The sequence below is a fragment of the Bombus impatiens genome, unplaced genomic scaffold, assembly GCF_000188095.3.
Source record: "Bombus impatiens unplaced genomic scaffold, BIMP_2.2 scf_0049, whole genome shotgun sequence".
Classification (NCBI taxonomy): Eukaryota; Metazoa; Arthropoda; class Insecta; order Hymenoptera; family Apidae; genus Bombus; species Bombus impatiens.
Genome location: NT_176468.1, coordinates 607,200 through 621,325, shown reverse-complemented (window position 1 = coordinate 621,325; position 14,126 = coordinate 607,200). Strand labels below are relative to the sequence as shown.

The 14,126-nt window shown below is 32.4% G+C and overlaps 1 protein-coding gene across 11 annotated transcripts in view; it reads left to right on the top strand.

Annotated features, from left to right (window-relative positions):
* Window positions 1–247: 247 nt before the first annotated feature.
* LOC100746244 (ecotropic viral integration site 5 ortholog) overlaps window positions 248–14,126 on the top strand; it is a 29,636-nt gene continuing 15,757 nt past the window's right edge. For 5 of the 11 annotated variants that reach the window (XR_002947608.2, XR_002947607.2, XM_024370912.2 and 2 more), the window contains exons 1-2: window positions 6,773–7,180; window positions 13,712–13,992. Coding sequence is in view for 7 of the 11 variants with exons in the window: in XM_024370912.2 (XP_024226680.1) it covers window positions 13,928–13,992 (65 nt within the window). In the remaining 4 variants the exon portion in view is untranslated. Of the gene's footprint in view, window positions 381–966; window positions 1,186–6,772; window positions 7,181–7,757; window positions 7,900–13,711; window positions 13,993–14,126 lie in introns of those variants that run through there. The other 6 variants (XM_033323641.1, XM_033323637.1, XM_033323644.1 and 3 more) reach the window with 6 other exon arrangements.

Sequence of the window (14,126 nt, the reverse complement as noted above, 5' to 3'; positions counted from 1 at the left end):
TCAGCTATTTTCAGGCTTGTTTAATAATAATATGTAATACGTCCTTATTTAATATTTTATTAAGTATTGTTATATCGAAATTCTATAGTTTCTTAAACTTATTCTAAGTGTTAGTTTTAATAATAGAAGCTAATAGCTTGTATTATAAGCTTTTAAGACAGAATTTGAGTTTAATTATTGTTTCATTTTAATACAATTAGTTCAATTTTATACATTAATTCTAAATTTTTGATTACGTTTTATACAGGTCACTGGTTCGAAGGGATAAGAAACGTACAGACGTTGTCACAATTAAGGATGATTCGGTGTAGAGGATGTAATTTGATGATATTCGATGCAAAACATTTGATATCGTTTGATTTATTTTAACAAAGATGAGCGTACGTATACGTTTATATTGCTTTTTAACTGACTCACATATTGGTATCCAACCAATATGTAATATGATAAATTATATATTTTGTTAACAATTGTTATTAACAATAATTATATAGTTTGTTAACAAATGAACAACATAGATTTATTCAATTTTTATTATATTTACACAAGGAATTGAAGTTTGAAATAACTTTTATATTTTTGCTACATTTCGATCACGAATTCTCTATGCGTAGTTATTGCGTGTTCTTTTGGTTTAAACAAAAATCTTCATTATTGATCAATTTTCTATCTTTAAACTTCAGATAAATAATTTTCTTTAACTTCTAAACTTGGATTTATTTAAATTATTGGATTTATTTAAAGGTTTTATCACAAATAAACAAAAGATTATAAAAATATTGATTGATAATCAACAATTACGAACAACATTTTCAATTAAAAGCGAGCGTATTATACATAACATATAACATGATGTTAGATAAAATTATAATCATATGAACTAAATTTTAGAATTTTATGATGTTTGAAATTCGCGGCAGAAATATTAAACAGATTCCCGCCTACGTTCGTGGTGTATCAAGACGGATACGCAACGTTTACCATTGCCAGATTGTAACATTTGAAACGTTGGCAGCAGTGTAAACGAACGAATCTATCGTGATGACAATTTTAAGTGGTGACAGCCGCGTATGTGTTCCTCAGCTTCAGAGTAGCATTATATACGTTTTTGCTGACACGAAACATAATTTTCTTAGTGCGTGATTTGTTTCATAAGAAGCATATGGAATATTAATCACACGTAAGGTATGTGCTTTACGATAATTTTAACGGATATCAGAAACAGATGGTCGTCGTCGATTTCGTTTCGCCTGACAGTTTGTTAATATGGACAAGTGCCACTCTGACAGTTTTCCTCTCTCGTAGTCGTATTGTTAGGCACCTGTTACCGATTCATCGTTATTTACATTCCTGTTATCTGATTCTCGCCACTTTATTATCGATTTACGTTTCGTCTGCGTGAAAAGCGGCACGATGTGAATAAACTGTATGTGGAGTAACGTTTAATGATGTCACGTTGGAAATATTTATTTCTTCTGGTTTGAAATGAGTTTCAAGTCAATGAGAGTACATTTCGTATTTTATATTTTCATTTTTCCTAAAATAAATTACTATAGAACTACGTTGAGATGATGTGATTAATAATTGATTTAAAGATATAAGGACGCTTTTAAATAATAAATGGATGTTGGAGGTTGTTTTTTTAGACTATATTAGGATTGAAGTAACAAAATAATGCACAGTCGTTATTTTTTAATAAGATTGTAATTAAACATTGTTATACTGTGGATGTGCTAAATGTGCAAAATTATATAAAATTTATATGTTATGCATTTACATGTTATTTACATGTCATATAGAATTTATTATTATATATCCAGAGTAAAATATTTGAAGAATAATATGAGTTTCTACTTATGTTCCATTTTGTTAATTGTGTTCACAAAACTATAAATTCACATAAATATCCATTAAATATTGTATAAGTTAACTCTGTTCTTAAAATTTCATGTGGTAGGTGAATTTATCCTTTAGACTTTAGATGAATATTTAATATAAAATACTAATAACTATTATTTCATTAACATAATTTCAATTTACATATAAACTTGTTTGTTATCAAACAAGTATTAGATCACATATTTATATTTTTATACTTCTATGAATTTAATTAAGAAAATGTAACTTAAATAAATGTATGTTTTAACTATTGAATATTAGAATAAGTATTTCACATTGAATATTTCATACATTTTCATATATTATGTGCATTCTATATATTCTTGTATTTTCAAATTTCCAGTGAATGGACTAATTATAAATGATCTAATTGGAAGGAACTTTACATATTTGTAAACTTTATATATTCGACAGGAAATGGAATGAAGAACCTGATCGATAAATGCTTCGTTGGAAAATAGGGCTATGTGTAAATACCTTTTGTAGTCACTTAATGGGAACTACTCAATAAACCTCTGCAATCATGTGGAAAGCAAAAATACGTGTGACTAGACTGCAGCTGTTCATGCATTTATGGCAATTTTAAATGTATAAAATTGGACAGAATGCACATATTGTACATGAATACCAAACTAAAGTATTCATCATAACATTTAGAGAATAAAACAAATCTTTGTTTAGGTTTTATTCCTTTAATTGTATTTATAAAAATTTGCATAAACATATGCAAATCATTGTAAGGTAAAATAATTTTCTTTTAATTGCCCAATCTAACGATAATAGAGTTGATTTAAAAAATTTTATCACAGACTGACGTTTACCAAATTTAAAGTGAATCTAAGTTTTTCAGATTGTTTCTGCCTTTATTTTGAGGAAACTTTTTTCATTAAGCTTCATCACATTTTATCCATACCAGTGCATTCTCATTGGAATTTGATTGCTGAAACCGTGCGAAAGAATTCTTTTTTTTTCAAATCATCGCATTCCATGGTGTGCAACGAGTGTGCTTTCTTCCTCCCCCCGCGCGTTTCCCGGTCGCTTTGTTTGCACATGCATTTGGACGATTGCTTTCCACGTATACAACCGCGTATACGTTGTGTAACCGTAACGGTAAAGCGATCCGTCATTCATCGTTACGGAACAATTAGGAAAACATATTGTAAGGAGCATGAAGATCCGATGTAATGCATCGAGCGCAGATCGAACACTCCAGAATACAGTGGTTCATGAAAGTATTTGAAAACTTACGATAGAAAACTTATACAGGGTGATTCGTAATTCATAGTACAAATAGAGTCAGGAAGATTTCATGGCTCAAAATAAGACAAAATAAGAAGAATTGTGTCGGAGGCTTTGTTTTTGAGAAAATTAAGTTTGAGAATTTGTTTGGTACGCGTGTAGCGGGCTAGTTTTTGACTAACATATTCAAATTTTATTTTCTCCAAAACGAGACCTTAAACGATAGAATTTCTTATTCTTTATTTTCGACTTATTTTCACATTTTGAATAACATCTTGTAAATTATCCATTCATGTCCAACTGAGAATTGGTAAAATTCACGTATACCGCACAAATTGTCAAAGTTGATTTTCTCAAAAACGAGACCTCCAACACAATATTGTTATTTTTTATTTTCGTCTTATTTTGAGCCATAGAATATCCCTGATCCCATTTGCATCATAAGTTACCATAAATTTGGGCCATTCTGTATACTGTATGTATTATATAAAACATTAAAAAATTCAATTATCGCTGTAATGAGACACGACCGCCATGATTGTATTGGTAAAATTTGAAACCAGTCTGAAAATGTACATATATCTCACAAAAAAATGTCCATACAGCATGAATAGCGATCTTAAACATATAATAAGTGTTACAGATAGTTCACTGAATATCGAGGTTTGTTAACATAATGGATAAACTGTTTAAATAGTTTTGTAGTATTTGCGAAATATATGTATAAGTATACCAGTATTAAATATTTCATAATTTTTATATATTTTCAGATTAGTTCCAAATATTACCAATGGTGATAGTCCCGCCTGATTGCAATGCGAGTATTTTATTTAACACGCATAATATACTGATACAAAATTTCTACGTGTGTTTAGATAGTTTTGTGAACCAGTGCAGCCAACGTAACGAATTTGTTTCGGTAAACAGAGACCGGTGAAAGGTTCGTTGCTTTTTTCCGCGTGTAATTGTTCCTTGCGCGAGCTGATACGCGCTTTTTCTACGATTTCATTTTGGATCCAGCTCGCTGAGATATTTTATCGCGTTTCTTTTTTCTCCTCAACCTTCTTAGGGCTAATTATTGCTTCAATGTCTCAAGAAATAATTTCAGATATTAGTCTAGAATACGGCAAGAAATTTAACTGCAGTTACGCAATGAAAAATAAATTATAGTTACGTAATTACGTGTGTATATTTTTCAACGTATCAGGTGATATAACTTTTTCCATTAGAAAAATGTAGCAGCCTGTTATTAAGAAAAGAGTAATGAACATAATTTGTTGAAATTTTATTGGGAATTTTCAAATTATAAAAAGAAAGGATTTTTTTTTTTACTTAAATGTTTACAAAGTTAGTAAATTCTCGTTGGATTTTTCTATGAATGATGGAATTTACTGTTTAGTTTAGTTGAGTTTTTCATTGAAAATTTTACAAGTAAGGAAATAAAAGAATTTCTTATATATAGATTTACCTTTTATAATGCTGGTCATTGCTTTCTCATTGAATTTTCTCGCGAAGTTCTATTTAAAAGATACCAATTGTATAAATAAACGAGTTTACTATAGTTATACAGAAGACTAATTTATCGGTTCTACAATAAAACCAATCGATTTTGCCTCGTTACAAAGCAGAACCTGCTATACACGAAACGTATGTTTTTATTATTAATTGGAACTCCAATTGTGGAACGAGAAAGTTAAGAGAACCTCTATATCTATAACTCCTTTCCTATAAACTTTAACAACATTCGCTATAATTTATATAAACCGTGACTGTAACTTATTTTTGTAAAATATATTTATCCTCCTCGGTATCGACGAAATAGTAATTAAAATGAAACAAATATTGTACGACATTTTTATTATATATTTATACATAGTATTTTTATTACTTCATTACAAGCGATAGATAACATGTAAAGGTTGCACAAATGCAATATTATTTAAAAATGTAAATAAACTAAGTTACTGTTAAATTAAGAAGAAATAGAATAATGTAGAGTAATAATAAACAAGCTATTAGTATAATAGATACATTACAAAAGTCCATTACACAAATAAATTCAACGAATGTGTAATTTAGTCAAAGTTACTGTGTTTATCGTCCGGAAGAATTTTCTATCTGATCTCGCTTGGTGAAGAGCGTTTCATTAAATTTGCGTATCAGAGGTCATTGACCAGTTATTTGATTTTTCGTCGAAATTTAAAATAGAATATCAATGAGAATGAATATTTCGGTCGATAAATGTTTTAAGAAAAGGACACTATCTTTCTTTTATTTTTCTCCAATTGAACGGGCATTATTTTCGATTCTCTATTATAATATAATATTGATAATATCGCTGATCTGTCCTCATTATTCGATACAAGTTTTTGAAGTCTTGCAGTATCGCATAAAAAAATATTTGTTCAATCTGGACAATTTAATTTCTTATAATAAAGAACGATGTACTTGTATCAATACTTCAATATTCTTATATTCTCTTGATACCTTATATATATTTTCCAATATTTCAATAATTCCACTAATCTTCGCGATTTAATATCCCTCTCGTATAACGATACAATGTTTCTGCTTAATTTCTCGCATATGTCAGTCGCTCAGTCTTCAGTCTTCGTTGAAAAAAACCTACATATTTAAATTTTACTTTTTATCGTTCTATCATCCGCTTTAATATGTTTGCTTCGCACATCTGGGACCCGAGGAATTGTAACATTTTTATTTATCCACGAAGTATCGTCCTGAATTTTAAAACTGTTCCTCCATAAAAAATAGCAAATGTGACTTATCGTATTCTTGTCTTAGAGCCTTTATGGTACCACAATATCGTATAAAATATCGTAAGCATCTGAACGACGCCGTTTCGTGAAATACCTCGTCGCACATCACGAAAATTGACATCGGACTATGGTTATAGCAGACGCGTATTTGGACGAACTAGCGTTCTGACGAATGAAACATCCGAAAACTGCAATGCCTAGCACTCATAAAAATCTATAAACATATTTGATCACATCGACGTATTGGATTCATCAGAACTCTAATTTGTCCTAATATGCATCTACCTTAACTGTTAACCAATCGAGTGTGATCTTCATAATTTATTCGAAGTCAGATTTTTCTCTGCAAAACCACGGACGAAATTTACACCGTGTATAAGTTCATCGAAAAATCTAATTAATATAACAGTGATACAATATAAGAAACAAGAAGCCAGCAATCTTCTTGCAATGTTTCATTAATTCGTACATTTTTTACTCCGAGTTACAGATAAATAAATAAAATAAAAATAGAAGTAAATCCATGGCGAGAGGAATTTTGAACTGCAATACAAAAAAAAAAAAAACCATGATAATATCGTGGCCTGCCGAAATCAACGGAATAAATACTTAATTAACTTAACTGAAGGATTAATTATCTCGACTGATCCAATGCCTGGCTTTGTCCCTGAAAAATCAACATAATCAATATCGAATTTCTTCGTAATATTTCTAGAGAAAATTTGCTATCGTTCCGTCGGCGGAATCGCGTAGGTTCTTTTATTTACTTTCTCGTTACGAAAGAAGAAAGAGAGGTCGGTGCGCATGTGAAGCATCCTGGCCTGCGCGGGCTCCATCGACCCTCAAACCATTTCGTATACGTTTCCAGTACGTGTTTAGCGATCCTACTGTGCCAGTTTGATCGGAAAAGGGAACGAGATAAAATCACCATCGATTGGCCAATTAACCGGCGCCCCTTGTCGGACAATCGTGCCTCGACTGCATTCGAGACCAATCGTTATCTCTGTGTGATATCGTGATATTACCCCGTACACCGGTTAAGGCAATCGTCCACACCTGTCACGCCACTTGATCTCGATCCTCGTCTTTTCTGGTTAGACGTGTACGGTCGTTTCGTCGCAGTGAACGATTTTAGTTTATTTCATTCCGATTACTCTCTTTGTTATTTCGTTATCAACAATTCGTTGACTGTCGTACGAATTTCGTATACTCTGTGCTGGCAGCGGCGACAGATTCGAATGTCGATGGTTTGCCCTGCAAATGATGTACGTTTGATTTTAGCGTTTTCGAGAAAAAACGGTTTTACAAATTCGATGGTATTTTATAATTAAATAAGTACGTTCTGCAATGTGAAATTGGTCGGCAAATTGTCCATTGATCCCTCTTAGGAACGTAAAATGACAAAGGTCATATTACGGTTGAGGATCGTGGCTCTTGAAAATCTCTATGTATATGTATATATATACATATAAGTAGAATAAATATAAAGATTATTTTTGAGAAATTTGCGAGATAGATGTGATTTTTATACGACGCAATGAAACAGCGAAGAATCATTTGTCACGTACAAAAATTCAAATTTCACAAAAAGCGGACGTACGATCTTTGTGCAATAAGCCATCGATACATTTGATTTGATAATATTTGATTTTTCCAAAATACTGTATCGTTCACTTCTTTCTGATAATGTTATTCGAGTAATTCACGTTGCTGACGATTGGTTGGTCTTATCTTAATTATTCCAAAGAATTTAGTAACGTGGGCCACCGATGGCCACCGTGGCAGTCAACGTATTAATACGTATTTTTTCTTTATTTCAAATGCTATTATATCTAATTATAGGAGGAAAGAAGACGAAAGAAAAGGACGATGGTTGTGTTAAAGGGGACGTTTTAAAGGGGAGCGAGTTCTCGAATTTACGTAATCGTGTTTTAGACGATTGTATACACGGTGACTTGGAAATCGTGCTGTAATAGGAAAAGAGGTGATTCCCCGTGTAGAAACAAATCGAAATCGTAGAACAACGATCTTCAGCTATCTCCCCCAAGGAATCTCATTTGAATTAAGGGATACAAAGAGTGTTTGTATAATAATAGATCAAAAGCAATGGAAATTTCTCAAGTTTCAATCTCGAAGTTTCTTTGGGATTACTGAGATTAAATCGGTCGAACACTTACAAAGTAATTCACAGAGAAGATTTTACAATTTACGTAATCGTACTTTAGATAATTCTATGCCTGTTAGAGCAACGTATTAGAATTTTTGTTTAGAGGTTTTGTAAAGAGTATTCTACGCTCGTGTATGTGTAATAGATCGGTAAAGGCAGAGTTTAGAACGGAAGAGTTTAAAAGTTTGCTTTTATTCAGATGGAAGACGGATTGAATTTAACGAAGCCCTGCGAGATCGTTTCTGTGGAATCTCAGAGTTTACGTAATCGTTCCTCGGACGATTATCTGTTCGTTAGGTTAATGTACTACTGCTGCTTTTATTTGGAGTTAGGGGATATATCAACATACGATATAATGGATAGAAAGTGGTTGAAGATTGGAAGGAAGGGTGTATTGGGGATGAAATAACAGAACGTTTTACGTTTGCTTTCTCTTTCGTGATTGAGATTCTGTCTTTCGTTTCTTTCTTATTAATCGCAGTTTCTTTCATACTTACGAAAGAATACAGTTCCTTATGTCGCAATTGAAATACTAAAAATGATATTTTTAACTTATCTAAAAATTGTACATTTTATCGTACTGCTCGAACAATACTATTGATTTTTCGAACAATTTGAGTCGATCAAAAGGCTGGTAACTGTGAGCATCATCGAGCCTCGATATTTATAAAAGTCGCATCACCGCGATATATACAGCGAGTCAGAAGCGATTCTAAACAGGTTTTTTTCGTTACAAGCGATTTCTTCGTAGATTCTACGGTATATTCGACTCGTCGCTTTATTCCATTGTATATCGAGCAGAAAAGTGACTGCAGAACTCTATACGTGCCGTATATAAAACACGGAGAATCTTTACACTGGGTCTACATTGTCAGGTCGTTTAACAAAGTGAAACGCGATCGATCGTCTAATGTCTGATATAAATTGTGTCTTGTTAATCGCACAGCTTGCAATACGACTGTAACGTACACGTTTTCCTATGGCATAGCCCTTTGTGCGATTTAAAGCATCCATTTTCATTAAGACGTTGTCGTGAACCAAATATACCTTGATGATTCTTAGAAATAATACTTTCTTATTCTTTCCATATACTTTTCTTGTGAAAACTATTTTTATAAATACTATTTAAACCTTTTTTTCTTGCAAAAACTATTTATATGTAGCACACGTGCTAGTCGAAAAGTTTTGGAATATTTCGAAGAAAGAAAGCAACGAGAAAGATAAAAATGACGTACGTAGTTCAGGATGTAAATGACCAAGTTAGATTTACGTTAAATTTCGTTGTTGATATTAACGCTAAAATTACAATAAATTCGATATTAATAGCAAATATTGATACACATTTACGAGCATATATATTCCTCTTTATTTCGATATATTGCGATGGTGAATGCGTTATTAATTAAACCTAGACGTTCAAACGAAATTATACAATGTTTCTGCAAACGTGTCTTTTTTTTTTTCCTTGAGATTAAACTCCAGTTTCGTGGCTATTTCTTCGAATAAAATATTCGTTCTCTTATCAATAGACATACATATGTACTACAATACCAAATACGTATCGTACGGTTTGGGCAAATATTGTTATTAACGATAAGCTTACCATGCTGTATACTGAAAATCGCTATCTTTTGAATAATTACGAACAATATACATTATCAGAGACACTTGTCGTGCCTAAACAGCTAGATATTATGTGTCTCTAACACGAATGTGGAACGTGAGATAGTCAGATACGCGATCAAAAAGTTCTGTCACACCTACAATTAGTCGTTACACTTTTGCGAGTGAAAACGAAACGGAACGTGGGTGGGAACCATGGGTCGGTGATCACGCGATTTTACCTTGCTTCTATTCTCAGAGAGTTTAGAATTAATTTAACGAATAGTCTTTACATTACAACTGCAAAAAATGCTTATACACGAGTTACAAATATTACATATCTATGATTATACAATGGCCGATAGAAGCACGAATTGTGCAAATAGTTTTAGATTCGTTGATATTTCTCAGTGTCTATATTTATTACTGGTTAACTTTTCATTGATTTATTATTGTAAATGTATTATTATACAGGGCTGTTATGCGGTACATTTATTGGGAAATTTCAACGAATTCTACTTTATTTGATTTTTTTATATTGCAAGGCATTTACAACGCGAGATAAATTAGCAGATTTGCGATAAAATGAGTTGAAAATAAAAGCAACCTAAGGGATACAATGAGTTTACGTACATCGTTCTCTTTGTCTATTTGAACTTTCAATATCGTAAAAGCTGCGCGAGAATAATAAATATGGGAATTTTGAAAGATATTGGGATTAACATGATTAAAGTAATACTTGATCAAAATAATATTTATTCAGAATGGTGACGTGTTCGAATGTAATTACGTGGAATTTGTAGCGAATAAAGTGATTAAGAGTAGGAAGAATAGACAATGTCGGTGGTAACGTTCTGTAATGAATTCTACGCGATCCATCATTCTAATTTGCGTTAATTTCAATGTAAGATATGAAAACATATTGGTCTTCCTTCTCATTAGCATATGAAAGCAGCCTTTTGTATGGTACTATACTTCCGATAAATGACTCAGTGTTCGCTTACCTCTTTAGGAAAACACGGAAAAAAAAATAAGAGAAGAAGAATGTTTCTACCTATTACGATTACAATTCTCTTTTCTGCTCTCTATTTCTGACACGTTTTAACGTATCCTCAGACTACCAATATGTATTTTCAAGGTTCTTCACTAAGAGGATCAATATGTATCGTCAATATCTATTGACAAATTGACTATTTTCATCGAGAACCCTGAAATACAACGATTATTGATTAAATGACAAATTTATCGATTGTCCGAGAGCACTTTTACTTCTATAAATCAAAACTACTAATTAACAGGTAAATAGTACAAATTCATAAATAAAATTCATAAATAATCTTCAGAAAATTATATAAAAAGAAAATTCACTCGGCTGTTACTATTGTTAAATTTCATTGAGATACTTAACTTTAATTTCGTACTTTGTTAAATTAAACGCTACACGTTCAACGATTATTTATTTTTACTCGTAATACTATCAGCTTAATTTACACTGTACTGTCGAAAATAGCATGTCAATATGTTAGATTTATTTATCGTGTCCTGCGACAGTCCACTGTACGTTCACTTAAATATTTAATTAAATATACAGGGTGGTTGGTAAGTGGTGGTACGAAGTCGAAAATATAGAATAAAAAATTTTTTTTTACTTTTTCCATCGAGACAACGATCTACAGTGAGATCCGTTATAACGAGACGCGATAAAGTGCACGCGTACCGAGCGAAAATTCAAAGTCGATTTTCTCGGAAACAAAGCCTCGAACGAAAAATTGTTATTGTATATTTTCGACTTCTTTTTTCGCCTAGAATCAACCCCTTTCCGCTTGTACCACCAGTTACCAACCACCCTGTATAAATATGTAATATATTGTTTATTTTTGCAATTATTCTGATGTGTAAGCATCAGTAGATAGTGGATTTTTATGCAATTTTATAATAATAATAATAATTTATTTTTCAGCTCTTCGATTATAAGAAAAGACTTGGTTTACGATTGTTATTTTTATTTGTCTTGTACTTTTAATCGTAAAACTTTTATGCAATTTTATATTTTTATCAATATAACTAGCGATTTGTCTCGTGATTTAATTTTATGACAAGTTTTCTACTTTAGATGTTTTATACATTTATGCATATTTTTTTTCATTCATGGAGCTCTAAAAAATGTTCTTATGAAGAGTCATATATATCGTTTTACATTATCTTTCACATAAAATTCTTACATTGTAACTTTACTAGGTATATGAAGTATATCTCAAGGTATATGAAATTTTAAACATTAATTGTAGAAAATATAGAGGAAAATTACATCTTTTCAAAGAACGATGTGCATGAGTACACATTTTAATGCGTGTATTCTCCGTATTTTTGAGTCTTCAAACTTCTCATACACGCATATAAATCCGTATTCTAATCATCATCAAAGTATCATTCTAGAAAGACATCAAAGTTCAATTTTTTATCAATTAAAATTTCATTCTGCATACTCTCTTAACTTATTTTATTTTTTTATTATTAACAAATTTTTATTCTATATTTTCGATTTCTTTTTTCGCCTAGAATCACCCCCTTTCCGCTTGTACCACCAGTTACCAACCACCCTGTATATTATACAATATCATACGATACAATATTATACAATAGGATTTAATTTAGTAACACCGTTTCCAATCGACTGTCGAGCGATCATTGAAACTATTTAAACGATATGGTTGCTGCTTGCGCAGATGTTCGTACACGCTTGAAATTCCACGGTAATTCAGAATACCGAGAAACACGTATTATCCCATCTCGCAGCCGATGTATGGCATATTGCTAGCAGTGTTTCGCGCGTTGCATTTGTTCGCTAATTCATTCGCACGCGCTAATTGCTCGGCTTTCTTCTTGACCTTTTGTCGTTCGTGCGCGTCCGCTCGCTTCGAACTCGACTGGAAAATTCGAGGCACGAAAGTTTAAACATGAATTTCAGTCGTTTTTAGAAAAGATATTGAGCGATAAATGTACACGAAGAAAGCTGCAGGTAATAAAAACGAGCAAACATATGAATTGTGATGGTTGAAATGTGAAAAATTAGTTGCAGTTATTCCAAGAGAAGTTGTCGAACGAACACGAACGAGTAGTTGAGATATAAAATTATGGTAGCCAAAGTGGGAAATATTTCGAGGAAAATTAATTCGAATGTTTGATAGGAATAACTAAAGGATTTCCTGGTTGGGAAAGGAACCGTGAAACTCTTCGATCGACTAGAGAAACTTCGGTCTCAAGGATAAAGTTGCGAAGCATATTAACGTTAGACAGCTGCATGAGTCATTTCGTAGGATTGCTTTGCAGATTCCAAGTAAAATGCATTCGTTTTATCTAGGATGGAAAGTAATGGAGGAAATTTAAAAGAAAGTTTAATTTCTCGTATTCTGACAATTTTCTACGGTTTCAATCTAATCGTAGAAACTTTCGTTCACGGAATTCTCACGACTGCTATCTTTATTTATAAAAATAAGTTTCTTAATTTTATCGAGTTCCATTGTTCTGCGAATTTGCAAAACTCCGCTAATTTTGATAGATTTTCACAATAATTATCTTTCCCGTTATCTCTTAGTAGGTGTTGTTCTTGCGATTACATTTCAAGCAAAAACCTAATATACAGGGCGGTTGGTAATTGGTGGTACAGGCGGAAAGGGGGTGATTCTAGGCGAAAAAAGAAGTCGAAAATATAGAATAACAATTTTTCGTTCGAGGCTTTGTTTCCGAGAAAATCGACTTTGAATTTTCGCTCGGTACGCGTGCACTTTATCGCGTCTCGTTATAACGGATCTCACTGTAGATCGTTGTCTCGATGGAAAAATTAAAAAAAAAATTTTTTTATTCTATATTTTCCACTTCTTTTTTCGCGTAGAATCACCCCCTTTCCGCTTGTACCACCAGTTACCAACCACCCTGTATAATTCAATTTGAAAGATCTTCCGGTAAACCGAAAAAGGTTTATCGTAATTAACGTCGAAAAGTACGTAGAATAAATTTTTCCCCGTAGAAATTCGCCGACCTACTCGGGCAGAAAGTTATTCCAAGAAAAAGATGCTTCTGAACAATGCGAGTAAAATGGTTCCGGGGGAAATGGTCGGAAAATCGTGCGCTGCGACGAACGTTTCGCGGAAAGATGGAAAGTAATTTGGTAAATCGAAGGTGGCGTGTCTAAAAGTCGATTTTTCGATCGAAAGTTACGCGAGTGAGACGAGAAAATTTCTCGATGGTTCTTCGTGGTTTGCTGGCACCAGCGGCGGCGCGATGGACACGAAATAAAACAACGAAAAGGTAGAACGATTGCATTAATTGAAGTTCTTAATGAACTTTGGACCGCGTTCTAAAAGAGGACATAGGTGAAACATATATAATGCTTGTTACGTTACATATATAATGCTATGTTAGAGATAAAACGCGAAATTCAG